Source organism: Pseudophryne corroboree, chromosome 9, assembly GCF_028390025.1.
Source record: "Pseudophryne corroboree isolate aPseCor3 chromosome 9, aPseCor3.hap2, whole genome shotgun sequence".
Classification (NCBI taxonomy): Eukaryota; Metazoa; Chordata; class Amphibia; order Anura; family Myobatrachidae; genus Pseudophryne; species Pseudophryne corroboree.
Genome location: NC_086452.1, coordinates 476709209 through 476723670, shown reverse-complemented (window position 1 = coordinate 476723670; position 14462 = coordinate 476709209). Strand labels below are relative to the sequence as shown.

The following is a 14462-nucleotide window of genomic DNA, read 5'->3' as shown; positions in this document are numbered from 1 at the left end:
GTATTTTACCTAAGGAGTTGATCTATTAAGCAAAGCAAAGAATGTAGAAGCTGCACACACCTGATAAATGCTTCCTCAAAATCAACTCCCAAGTCACTAAACTATTTCTAAACCACTAAAATCCCCACAGAAGAGATGGACCTAGGCCGAATACTGGTCAGCTTTATAGGAGATGGTGCAGGGTCTCTGCAGCTGCAGTGCTCACATGGAGTCTCTCAGCCGCATGTTCTCAGTCTTCTGGTGGTCAGCAAAGTGGTGCGACCTGGAAGTGATCTCCTATGGAGTCACGGTGCATTTCTCAGTGTTTAAAAGGACGCCACGTCAAACTTGCATTTGCTATAGTTGAAAGTAGACAAAGACCCGAAAAAAAAAAAAGGTGACAGGGAAGGCACGGTCATACTATATACCTTCATAGGGGCTTCTTTATTGTCTCTTCTAAGCCAAGGTATCCAACCATTCATGAATGGCTGCTATTTATGGGGGGGAATAAATAAATAAAAGATTGCCTTCAGCATAAGACCAGAATTTTCTGATCAAGTTTGGTCCACACTTCCACATACAGGGAACAGCATATTGTCTACCACCCCCAACTCTTCACTGCCCAAATAGTGCTTGCCGGTCAGCATACACCAAAGGGGTCTAGTCATTGTTACCATGCAATGGCAACATGCAAATTCATGCATCTAACACTAATTTACAGTTGTCCCATAATTTTCAACAGCCACCCTCCTGCAGCTAATTAGTAGCACCAAACGTTACTGCATGTGTGTGAACTTAGGTCACACATGATCATAGTGAGGGTTGGAGACGACTGCGGGGTACACAAATGGCTCCCTCTTGCCACTCTGGGATCTCCTAAAAGGAAGGAGCATGGCCTAAAAGGCTACACATCAAAAGATGGCATTAGTTTTCACTTCATGAAAGGATGGTGGCCACATCGGGAAAGCATTAGTGAATGGCTCCATAATATAAAACTACTACTGTATAATGGACCCTATTCACAGTCATAAAAAGAACCTTAATTCCTATGTTGGAATCCTCACTTAAGCATCAGGAAACCTCATGAACAGAATCTTCAACTTACAGTAAGTCTGATACCTCCCAGGCCAGAGGACTGAAGCTGGTGCTTCTCCGTTCTAGAAGTGGATGTAAGCTATGTAACCCTTACCAAGGCTCACCCTGCATCAGCTTCACGAGGCATCATGGTTAAGCCAGCTCTTCTGGTGTAAATGCAGAAACGTATAGACAACCCATGGCAGGCAATGGAATGAACAGAAGAACCCAGGAGGCTAGAGAGGTTATAGGGAAGTTTAGACTTTTCAGCCATCCATGACGTGTCCAGATGACACTTCTGAGCGTCTACATCCGCAGTGTTTCATTAGGATGATAAAAATATACCGTAAATACAAGCTATTTCTGCTTCGGTCTTTGCCATGGTTATGTAAGCTAATTCCTGCAAATGCTATAGCTACATTCTGGGGGGTTTCGGTCACTGGTGAGCTCTAATTTACTGCAACAAAAAGAAGAAATGGTCCAGGGACTCTCAGAAGAGGTGGCATAGGTGTCATGTGTGAAAAGTGCAATATATACCACAAATCTTTTAAACGGTCTTTATTTAAAAAACAAAACAAAAAGTAGCAGCAATGCAGAATCTGTAATGGATATACAACAACTGTAGAGTAAAGGGGTGTACAGGGAGGGAGCATGGTGCTTATTTCAACTTCTTGTACCGAGCCAGAACCAGTCTTTTCTTGTGTTCCAAGTAGGACTCTGGACTAGCGGGGACTTCTGCTCTGGTTTGGGTCTCACTGTAACACAAGACAGAGTAAGACAGTGAGCGTCTCTCTGAAACACAAGGACACTGGGGAGGGATGATCTGAAACCTCCCCTTACAGATGTATAACATTACAGAGCACGGAAGAGCAGAATTCACAAAAATTGTTCAGTGAAATATTTTTTGTTCCACATTTTGCAGGTAGAACGCCACAACATAGCCAGATGAACGGACCATAAAAACCACCTCATCTCTATTCATAGACTAAAGTTCTTCAGGTACTGTGCAGAATAGTGACAAATGTTTATAACTGGCATATCGTACTGCTAGAACGTCGCATCTCCAAGAAATGGTCTGATTTACTTTAAAAACCCAACATCGCTCATCTCAACTGGGACAGTGACAGGGTGGTCCAGTAAACCAGGAATGTCAGGAAGGCAGGAGAAGAGCAGATCATGTTCCTGGTGAATAGTGCAGGGCACACCTAATGCTACTAAAAAGAAGGTTGTAACAAGGAGACAATCTCGTCAGGGGATACGGGCCTGTGTTTGGACTGCGTTATTAGTGAGGGGCATTGGGGGGGCTCTGTAATCAATATGCCTCAATAAGGAGAGAGTGGTTAATGAGGCAGTCAGCTGGGCTGTAAGTCTACCATCTAGAATTGGGAAATAATACTGCATTACCTGCTTTTATCTGGGACTTTTTGGTTCTTTGTTTCAGGACCATGGACACCACTGTCCAGACCTTTCCCGGTCTCCTGTTGAAATCAAAACACAGGACCTCATTTGGGAGATAGGATAATATTTGCACTATGGCAATGCAGTCAATGCATAAAAGGAAAGGCCCGTGGGTGATGAAGTGAACTACAGTGCATCCAGAAAGTATTCAAAGCGCTTCACTTTTCCCACATTTTGTGTTACAGCCTTTTTCCAAAATGGAATTAATTTTATCCCTCAAAAATCTATCTACAATCCTCATAATGACGTGAAAAAAAGTTTGATTTTTGCAAAGTTACTAAAAATGAAACTAAGAAATCACATGTACATAAGTATTCACAGCCTTTGTCATTAAGCTCAAAATTGAGCTCAGTCCACCTGTGGTAAATTCAGTTGATTGGACATGATTTGGAAAGGCACACACCTGTCTATATAAAGTCCCACACTTGACAGTGCATGTCTGAGCACAAACCAAGTATGAAGTCAAAGGAATTTTCTGTACACCTCTGAGACAGGATTGTATCGAGGCACAAATCTGGGGAAAGGTACAGAAAAATCTGCTGCTTTGAAGGTCCCAATGAGCATAGTGGCCTCCATCATCCGTGAATGGAAGAAGTTTGGAACCACCAGGACTCTTCCTAGAGTTGGCCGGCCGGTTAAACTAAGCGATCGGGGGAGAAGGGCCCTAGTCGGGGATGTGACCAAGAACCCGATGTTCACTCTGTCTACAGCATTCCTGTGTGGAGAGAGGAGAACCTTCCAGAAGAACAACCATCTCTGCAGCAATCCACCAATCAGGCCTGTATGGTAGAGTGGCCAGACAGAAGCCACTCCTTAATAAAAAGCACATGGCAGCCCGTCTGGAGTTTGCCAAAATGCACCTGAAGGACTCTCAGACCATGAGAAACAAAATTCTCTGATCTGATGAGATAAAGATTGAACTCTTTGGTGTGAATGCCAGGTGTCATGTGTGGAGGAAACCAGGCACCGCTCATCACCAGGCCAATACCATCCCAACAGTGAAGCATTGTTGTGGCAGCATCATGCTGTGGGGATGTTTTTCAGTGGCAGGAACTGGGAGACTAGTCAGAACAGAGGGAAAGATGAATGCAGCAATGTACAGAGACATCCTGGATGAAAACCTGCTCCAGAGTGCTCTTGACCTCAGACTGGGGCGACGGTTCATCTTTCAGCAGGACAACGACCCTAAGAACACAGCCAAGATATCAAAGGTGTGGCTTCAGGACAAATCTGTGAATGTCTTTGAGTGGCCCAGCCAGAGCCCAGACTTGAGTCCGATTGAACATCTCTGGAGAGATCTGAAAATGGCTGTGCACCGACACTTCTCATCCAACCTGATGGAGCTTGAGAGGTGCTGCAAAGAGGAATGGGCGAAACTGCCAAAAGATAGGTGTGCCAAGCTTGTGGTATATTCAAAAAGACTTATTCATAAGTATTGAGCAAAGGCTGTGAATACTTATGTACATGTGATTTCTTATTTTTTTTATGTTGAATAAATTAGCAAAAATCTCAAAAAAAAAAACAAAAAAAAACTTTTTTCACGTTATCATTACGGGGTATTTTGTGAAGAATTTTGAGGGAAGAAAGTAATTTATTCCATTTTGGAATAAGGCTGTAACATAACAAAATGTGGAAAAAGTGAAGCGCTGTGAATACTTTCTGGATGCACTGTACATGCAGGGGAGTCTGGTGCGATGGGCAGGGACGGATAATGAGCATGCGACACAGAGCGGTGTGGCGGGGAACCATACTACAGGTAAGGTCACTGCACCTGTTGGGTCCCCTCCTCCTCCTCTCTTTCCAGTTTCTCCAGCTCTTTTTTAGCCTGTTGCAGTCTCCTCTGTATGGACTGATTCTCCTGTCAATAACAGTCACATTCAATCTATGGCGGCTAAGCAACGATCCCACTGCCTACCTCGGGTACATGAAGACATGCAAAGGGGCTTACTCTAGATCAGGCATTCCCAACCTCGGTCCTCAGGGCACACTAACAGGCCAGGTTTTAGTGATATCCATGCTTGAGCACAGGTGACGTCATTTTGATTTAATCATCTATACTGAAGCCTGGATATCACTGAAACCTGCCCTGTTGGTGTGCCTCAAGGACCAAGGTTGGGAATACGTGTTCTAGATGAACAAATCACTGGAAGATTAATATCGTACTCGCCATGATTCAATTAGGACTTTTGTTAAGTTGGATTTATTTGGCATCAGTAAAAAAAAAAAAAAAAAAAAAAAAGCTACACAATTCAGGTTGTACATTTAAAACAAAAAATAAAAAATGGCTGAGAACTAAAAGATATCGCTAATCCAAATCAGATCAGACAGATTGGCTGTGCAATACAGTAATACTATACAATTGAGGACATTGCTCTTACCGCGGATTATTTCTAGATTTAAGATACACCCAATTGTATATAGAACTAATTTTGTTAAAATAACTTTGAATATCCTGGTCATTAAATCTGAAATATTATTTTTTTAAGAAAAGAACATTCAACTGTTAACTTTGTAAGAGTCTGTCACAAAATCACCCTAACGTACTAGCTCATGGAAAACAAGAATTATGGTAGACTGGGTGTAGTATGAGTAGCCGGCCATCGGTATCCCGGCGCCCGGATCCTGACCACCGGCATGCCGGCAGCGGGGCGAGCGCAAATGAGCCCCTTGCCGGCTCACCACGCTATTTATTCTACCTTCAGGGGGGGTCGTGGACCCCCAAGAGGGAGAACAGGTGTCGGTATGCCGTTGCCGGTATTCTGAGCATCGGGATCCCAACATCCGGCATACAGAATACCACCTGGTAGACTTACCACGGTTAACTCCGTTTCTTCAAGGTCCCCAGGACTGACATGGGGTATAGGTGGTTGGATAAGAATCGGGCACCAAACAGATTTTGAGCTCCCAGAATGCTTCAGTACAACCTCCCCTATAACCCCGCCTCCCGGCCAAGGGAAGTCCATTTTGTCAGCAAGCCCAAGGCAGGAGCAGAATTAAGCGTGAAGAAGACCTGTACATACGAGAAACACACACTACCATACCAGAAGGAAGGAGTTCGTTAAAGATTCTCAAATTAGGTGCATCAGGGTGGGCACCCTGTGGATCTCAAAGAAACATAGTTAAACAAGGTAAGTCTACCTTGTTTTCTTCTTCAGAGTCCACAGGATTGACATGGAGATGTCCGAAAGCAGAATTTAAGGGAGGGAACGCTCCTGATTTGACAGGAGAATCTGACGCCAAACGCAGCATCCTGAGAGGCAAAGGTATCAAATGCATAATGTCTTAGAAACGTATTGATAGATGACCATGTGGCTGCCTTACAGAGTTGTTCAGCTGAGGCACCACGGTGGGCTGCCCATGAGGGACCAACTGAGCATGTAGAATGAGCAGACACATTATCGGGGATAGGGAGAAGCTCGAGAGTAGGCTTCTGAGATAGTCATCCGGAGCCATCTTGCCAGTGTTGGCTTATTAGAAGGCCATCCTCTCTTATGGAATCCATATAGGACAAAGAGCATCTGTTCTCCTAATGTCACTGGTACGATTCACGTAGATCCTTAGTGCACAAACTACGTCCAATGATGCATCTCCCACAGTGAGGTCCGGCAATTGGAAGGCCAGAACTACTATTTGTTCATTAAGGTGAAGTTTAAAGACCACCTTAGGAAGATAACCAGACCTGGTTCTGAGAACTGCTCTGTCTGGATGAAAGACCAGAAATAGGGGACGACAGGAAAGTGCCCCTAAATCTGATACTCTCCTAGCTGAAGCTATTGCCAGTAGAAATAGCGTTTTAGCTGTCATCCACTTGAGATCTACCAGGTGCAATGGTTCAAATGGAGGAACTTGAAGAGCCTTGAAAACTAGTCCTAGATCCCAAGGAGTGGTTGGAGGTGCTAAAGTAGGCTGGATGTGAAGCACTCCGTAAAAGAAAGTGCGAACATCCTGTAGAATTGCTCATAACTTCTGGCAGCACACCCATTTGAAACATGTCAGATCCGGTAATAGATGCAGGCTGAGGATGGTTTCCTTGCCTGAAGCATTGTTTGAATTACCTCATGAAAATCCTTTTGCCTTTAGGACGGATGACTAAAGAGCCACTCAGTCAATGACAGACGATCCAGGTGGGAGTAGGGAAAGGGACCTTGAATCAATAGATCTGGTCGTTGAGGCAGCAGCAATGGTTTGTCCGCTGATAGCTAAGGCTTGGCCCAGACGCAGTTGGTACATAGATCTGCAGAGGCTATCAATATCACAACGCCGTTTTCCTGTTTGAACTTGCAAATCACCCTGGGCAACAGGGAGATTGGCAGAAAGACATGTCAGTCAAAATTTCCATCTTACTGACAAGAGCATCCACGAAGATGTCCTGGATCTATATACTGGGACCTTGTTGATCTGACATGAAGTTTTGAGATCCACTTCCGGCAGTGCCCATTTGTCTACCAGAATCTGGAAGACTTCTGGGTTTAAGGCCCATTCGCCTACATGCATATCGTGCTGGCTGAGGAAGTCTGCTTCCCAATTTAGGACTCCTGGTATGAACACCACGGACATTGCTGGATGATTGCGTTCTGCCCACCTGAGGATGCGGCCTACTGCCTTCATTGCTATCCGGCTGTGAGTGCCTCAGTGGCTACTGCAGTGGCATCGTCCGATTGGATATGAATCGGTCTGCCATGAAGTATTCCCTTGCCAGAGTGAATGCTATGTAGATGGCCCGAAGCTCCAGGACACTGATTGACAGACCAATGTCTTCCTTGGTCCAATGGCCCTGAAGAGTATTGACCTGTTACTGCTTCCCCAGCCTCCGATACTATCGTCCGTTGCCAGGAGAACCCAGTCAGATCCAGAAGGGTCGACCCCTGTCTAGATGGGACGCTTGTAGCCACCTAGGATTGTGCCAGGATAAGCTGGTCGTCCAGGTATGGGAATCTCCGTATCCCCTGGCAACGAAGCCGAGCTGCCATCACCACCATGATTTTGTTGAACACCTGAGGAGCCGTAGTAAGTCCGAAGGGTAGTGACTGAAATTGGAAATGCTAGAGGATCGCAAACCTGAGATAGCGCTGATGGGAGAGTGCTATTGGTACTTGCCGGTAGGCATCTTGACCACTTGAAAATCTTCGGGTGTGTGTGTGTATACACGAGATATATATATATATATATATATATATATATATATATTTGGTCAGAGCTTTGAGACTTAGAATAGGCCAATGAGACATATGGGGCTTAGGAACCAGGAAAAGGGTAGAGGCTCAGTCCTCGATGTACCGAGGAAACCGGTATCATCACTCGATTGCAGTAAGGTCTGAATCACTTTTTGATTAGCATTGGCCTTGAGTGAATCTAAAGGTGGGCTGATGCAAAAGAACTGCTGGGAGGGTCACTTCATGAAGGTGAAGGTGTAACCCTGAGAAACCACTTCTTGCACCCAAGTATCTGTGGAGGACTGACACCATACCTGTGCAAACTGCAAAAGTCAGCCTCCCACCTTGGGGTCCCCCAGGTGGAGGCCCACGCAGTCATGCGGAGGGTTTGTCTTCAGATTTGTAAAACTGGACGTCTGGCTGCCCAGGCCTGTCTGGCTTTAGGCTTAATGGTTTTAGTTGATTGAAACTGTCTGGAATAAGCCTGTCCTTTTGCTTTGCCCTGGGACCAAAAGGACCGGAAAGCAGAGGATTTTGATTTCAAAGTTGACGCAGAGGGCAGAAACGCTGATTTAGAAGCTGCTAAGGTGGCCACTATTTTGTCCAATTCTGTTCCAAACAGAAAATCTCCAGCAAAACGTAGGGATTCCAATGCCTTCTTAGATTCCGAATCCGCCTTAAAGGGTCATAGCCACACTGCGCGGCAGGCTACTACTGAGCTAGCTGAAGCTTGGGAAGCTAGTAGGCCGCTTCTTCCAAATAGGCAGCTGCTTGCCTTATATTTGTTATATGGGTTTGCTGTTCTCTCGTGGCGTGCACAGAGAGACTATCCTCTAATGCGTCCACCCAGCCTGCAACAGCCTTGGCCACCCATGCTGATGCCCTAGCTGGTCTTGTAATTGCCCCTGTAAGCAAAAAAAATGATTTAGGACAGGTTTCAACTTTTCTGTCAGGTCTTTCTAAAAGGGCCCTACACACTGGCCGATAGGCCGCCGAGGTGCCAGATGGCAGACTCGGCGGCAAGGGAAGTTTCTTCACTCCCCCGTCACCATAGCCCTGCATGATAATAATGGACGATATTGTCCATATTGGCTTGCAGGCATAAATGAGCCGGCACCAACGATGAACGAGCGCGGGGCCGCACATTGTTCATCGTTGGTGCATACACACTGAAAGATATAAATGATATATGAACGAGATTGTTTATATCTTTCAGTGTAATCGGCCAGTGTGTAGGGCCCTTAAGAAGACGTTGATGGTATAGACTATGTAGAAGTGCGCACTAGACGTGCCACATGAGCATCAACTGTGGGAGGTACTTCCCATATATCACATTCTACCGGTGGTAGAGGGTAAAATAAATAAGAATTTACTCACCGGTAATTCTATTTCTCGTAGTCCGTAGTGGATGCTGGGGACTCCGTAAGGACCATGGGGAATAGACGGCTCCGCAGGAGACTGGGCACACTAAAAGAAAGATTTGGTACTACCTGGTGTGCACTGGCTCCTCCCTCTATGCCCCTCCTCCAGACCTCAGTTAGGATACTGTGCCCGGAAGAGCTGACACAATAAGGAAAGGATTTTGAATCCCGGGTAAGACTCATACCAGCCACACCAATCACACCGTATAACTCGTGATATTTTACCCAGTTAACAGTATGAACATAACAGAGCCTCTCAACAGATGGCTCAACAATATAACCCTTTAGTTAGGCAATAACTATATACAAGTATTGCAGACAATCCGCACTTGGGATGGGCGCCCAGCATCCACTACGGACTACGAGAAATAGAATTACCGGTTAGTAAATTCTTATTTTCTCTGACGTCCTAGTGGATGCTGGGGACTCCGTAAGGACCATGGGGATTATACCAGAGCTCCCAAACGGGCGGGAGAGTGCGGATGACTCTGCAGCACCGAATGAGAGAACTCAAAGTCCTCCTCAGCCAGGATATAAAATTTGTAGAATTTAGCAAACGTGTTTGCCCCTGACCAAGTAGCAGCTCGGCAAAGTTGTAAAGCCGAGACCCCTCGGGCAGCCGCCCAAGATGAGCCCACCTTCCTCGTGGAATGGGCTTTTACTGATTTAGGATGCGGCAAACCAGCCGCAGAATGCGCCAGCTGAATTGTGCTACAAATCCAGCGAGCAACAGTCTGCTTAGAAGCAGGAGCACCTATTTTGTTGGGTGCATACAGGATAAAAAGCGAGTCAGTTTTCCTGACTCCAGCCGTCCTGGAAACATACATTTTCAAGGCCCTGACTACGTCCAGTAACTTGGAATCCTCCAAGTCCTTAGTAGCCGCAGGCACTACAATAGGTTGGTTCAAGTGAAAAGCTGATACCACCTTAGGGAGAAACTGGGGACGAGTCCTCAATTCTGCCCTATCCATATGGAAAATCAGATAAGGGCTTTTACACGACAAAGCCGCCAATTCTGACACACGCCTGGCCGAAGCCAAGGCCAATAACATGACCACTTTCCACGTGAGATATTTGAGATCCATGGTTTTAAGTGGTTCAAACCAATGTGATTTTAGGAAACTCAACACCACATTGAGATCCCAAGGTGCCACAGGAGGCACAAAAGGGGGCTGAATATGAAGCACTCCCTTTACAAAAGTCTGAACTTCAGGCAGTGAAGCCAGTTCTTTCTGGAAGAAAATCGACAGAGCCGAAATCTGGACCTTAATGGAACCCAATTTTAGGCCCATAGTCACTCCTGACTGTAGGAAGTGCAGAAAACGACCCAGCTGAAATTCCTCTGTGGGGGCCTTCCTGGCCTCACACCACGCAACATATTTTCGCTAAATGCGGTGATAATGGTTTGCGGTTACTTCTTTCCTGGCTTTTATCAGCGTAGGAATGACTTCCTCCGGAATGCCCTTTTCCTTTAGGATCCGGAATTCAACCGCCATGCCATCAAACGCAGCCGCGGTAAGTCTTGGAACAGACAGGGTCCCTGCTGTAGCAGATCCTGTCTGAGCGGTAGAGGCCATGGGTCCTCTGATAACATTTCTTGAAGTTCCGGGTACCAAGCTCTTCTTGGCCAATCCGGAACCACGAGTATCGTTCTTACTCCTCGCCTTCTTATTATTCTCAGTACCTTTGGTATGAGGGGCAGAGGAGGGAACACATAGACCGACTGGTACACCCACGGTGTCACTAGCGCGTCCACAGCTATCGCCTGAGGGTCCCTTGACCTGGCGCAATGTCTCTTTAGCTTTTTGTTGAGGCGGGACGCCATCATGTCCACCTGTGGCCTTTCCCAACGGTTTACCAACAGTAGGAAGACTTCTGGATGAAGTCCCCACTCTCCCGGGTGTAGGTCGTGTCTGCTGAGGAAGTCTGCTTCCCAGTTGTCCACTCCCGGAATGAACACTGCCGACAGTGCTATTATGTGATTTTCCGCCCATCGGAGAATCCTTGCGGCTTCTGCCATCGCCATCCTGCTTCTTGTGCCGCCCTGTCGGTTTACATGGGCGACTGCCGTGATGTTGTCTGACTGGATCAGTACCGGCTGGTTTTGAAGCAGGGGTTTTGCCTGACTTAGGGCATTGTAAATGGCCCTTAGTTCCAGAATATTTATGTGCAGGGAAGTCTCATGACTTGACCATAGTCCTTGGAAGTTTCTTCCCTGTGTGACTGCTCCCCAGCCTCGAAGGCTGGCATCCGTGGTCACCAGGACCCAGTCCTGTATGCCGAATCTGCGGCCCTCTAGAAGATGAGCACTCTGCAGCCACCACAGTAGAGACACCCTGGTCCTTGGAGACAGGGTTATCAGACGATGCATCTGAAGATGCGATCCCGACCACTTGTCCAAGAGGTCCCACTGGAAGGTCCTTGCATGGAACCTGCCGAATGGAATTGCTTCGTATGAAGCCACCATTTTTCCCAGGACTCGTGTGCAGTGATGCACCGATACCCGTTTTGGTTTTAGGAGGTCTCTGACTAGAGATGACAGCTCCTTGGCTTTCTCCTGCGGGAGAAACACTTTTTTCTGTTCTGTGTCCAGAATCATCCCCAGGAACAGTAAGCGTGTGGAAGGAACCAGTTGTGACTTTGGGATGTTTAGAATCCAGCCATGCTGTTGTAGCACTTCCCGAGATAGTGCTACTCCGACCAGTAACTGCTCCCTGGACCTCGCCTTTATTAGGAGATCGTCCAAGTACGGGATAATTAAAACTCCCTTTTTTCGAAGGAGTATCATCATTTCTGCCATTACCTTGGTAAACACCCTCGGTGCCGTGGACAGTCCAAACGGTAGTGTCTGGAATTGGTAATGACAATCCTGTACCACAAATCTGAGGTACTCCTGGTGAGGAAGGTAAATTGGGACATGCAGGTAAGCATCCTTGATGTCCAGGGATACCATGTAATCCCCCTCGTCCAGGCTTGCAATAACCGCCCTGAGCGATTCCATCTTGAACTTTGATTTTTTTTATGTATGTGTTCAAGGATTTCAAATTTAAAATGGGTCTCACCGAACCGTCCGGTTTCGGTACCACAAACAGTGTGGAATAGTAACCCCGTCCTTGTTGAAGTAGGGGTACTTTTACTATCACCTGCTGGGAATACAGCTTGTGAATTGCCTCTAGTACAGCCTCCCTGCTCGAGGGAATTGTCGGTAAGGCCGATTTGAGGAAACGGCGGGGGGGAGTTGCCTCGAATTCCAGCTTGTACCCCTGAGATACTACTTGAAGGATCCAGGGATCCACCCGTGAGCGAACCCACTGATCGCTGAAATTTTTGAGGCGGCCCCCCACCGTACCTGGCTCCGCCTGTGGAGCCCCACCGTCATGCGGCGGATTTGGAAGAAGCGGGGGAGGACTTTTGTTCCTGGGAACCTGCTGCGTGGTGCAGTTTCTTCCCTCTTCCTCTGCCTCTAGACAGAAAGGACCCGCCTTTTCCCCGTCTGTTTTTCTGGGTTCGAAAGGACTGCACCTGATAGTACGGCGCTTTCTTAGGCTGTGAGGGGACATGGGGTAAAAATGCTGACTTCCCAGCTGTTGCTGTGGAAACAAGGTCTGAGAGACCATCCCCGAATAACTCCTCACCCTTATAAGGCAAAACTTCCATGTGCCTTTTAGAATCTGCATCCCCTGTCCACTGCCGAGTCCATAAGCCTCTCTTAGCAGAAATGGACAATGCACTTATTCTAGATGCCAGCCGGCAGATCTCCCTCTGTGCATCTCTCATGTACAAGACTGAGTCTTTTATATGCTCTATGGTAAGCAATATAGTGTCCCTGTCCAGGGTGTCAATATTTTCTGACAGGGAATCTGACCTAGCAGCAGCAGCACTGCACATCCACGCTGAAGCAATAGCTGGTCTCAGTATAACACCAGTGTGTGTATATATAGACTTTAGGATAGCCTCCTGCTTTCTATCAGCAGGTTCCTTTAGGGCGGCCGTATCCGGAGACGGTAGTGCCACCTTTTTAGACAAACGTGTGAGCGCTTTATCCACTCTAGGGGGAGTTTCCCAACGTGACCTATCCTCTGGCGAGAAAGGGAACGCCATTAGTAATTTTTTTGAAATCACCAATTTCTTATCAGTGAAAGCCCACGCTTCTTCACACACTTCATTTAATTCTTCAGATGGGGGAAAAACTATTGGTAGTTTTTTCTCCCCAAACATAATACCCTTTTTTGAGGTACCTGGGTTTATATCAGAAAGGTGTAAAACCTCTTTCATTGCCTCAATCATGCCACGAATGGCCCTAGTGGACATTAAATTTGACTCATCGTCGTCGACACTGGTATCAGTATCCGTGTCGACATCTGAGGTAGTGGGCGTTTTAGAGCCCCTGATGGCCATTGAATTGCCTGGGCAGGCACGGGCTGAGAAGCCGGCTGTCCCGTATTTGGCCTGTCGTCAAATTTTTTATGTAAGGAGTCGACACTTGCACGTAATTCCTTCCATAAGTCCATCCACTCAGGTGTCTGCCCCGCAGGGGGACACATCACATTTATAGGCATCTGCTCCGCCTCCACATAAGTCTCCTCATCAAACATGTCGACACAGCCGTACCGACACACCGCACACACACACAGGGAATGCTCTTAAAGGAGACAGGACCCCACAAAAGCCCTTTGGGGAGACAGAGATAGAGTATGCCAGCACACAACAGAGCGCTATATAATGCAGGGACTAACTGAATTATGTCCCCTATAGCTGCTATAATATTTACTGCGCCTCAAATCTGTGCCCCCCCTCTCTTTTTTACCCTTTTCTGTAGTGTAGACTGCAGGGGAGAGTCAGGGAGCTTCCTTCCAGCGGAACTGTGAGGGAATAATGGCGCCAGTGTGCTGAGGGAGATGGCTCCGCCCCTTTTTCGGCAGACTTTTCTCCCGCTTTTTTCTGTATTCTGGCAGGGGTAATTACCACATATATAGCCTCTGGGGCTATATATTGTGGTTATTTTGCCAGCCAAGGTGATATTATTGCTGCTCAGGGCGCCCCCCCCCCCCCAGCGCCCTGCACCCTCAGTGACCGGAGTGTGAAGTGTGTATGAGGAGCAATGGCGCACAGCTGCAGTGCTGTGCGCTACCTTGGTGAAGACTGAAGTCTTCTGCCGCCGATTTTCCGGACCATCTTCTTGCTTCTGGCTCTGTAAGGGGGACGGCGGCGCGGCTCCGGGAACGAACACCAAGGACGGGTCCTGCGGTCGATCCCTCTGGAGCTAATGGTGTCCAGTAGCCTAAGAAGCCCAAGCTAGCTGCAAGCAGGTAGGTTCGCTTCTTCTCCCCTTAGTCCCTCGTTGCAGTGAGCCTGTTGCCAGCAGGTCTCACTGTAA

At 47.2% G+C, this 14462-nt stretch overlaps 1 protein-coding gene across 5 annotated transcripts in view; it reads right to left on the bottom strand.

Annotated features, from left to right (window-relative positions):
- Positions 1-1596: 1596 nt before the first annotated feature.
- The window catches only part of LOC134958672 (RNA-binding protein 6-like), a 196996-nt gene continuing 184130 nt past the window's right edge, over positions 1597-14462 (bottom strand). For 2 of the 5 annotated variants that reach the window (XM_063941409.1, XM_063941412.1), the window contains 3 exons: positions 4283-4369; positions 2458-2531; positions 1597-1808 (listed from right to left, as the gene is read on the bottom strand). In XM_063941409.1, the coding sequence (XP_063797479.1) occupies positions 1712-1808; positions 2458-2531; positions 4283-4369 (258 nt within the window). In that variant the 3' untranslated portion in view covers positions 1597-1711. Of the gene's footprint in view, positions 1809-2452; positions 2532-4282; positions 4370-14462 lie in introns of all 5 variants that reach the window. The other 3 variants (XM_063941411.1, XM_063941410.1, XM_063941413.1) reach the window with 3 other exon arrangements.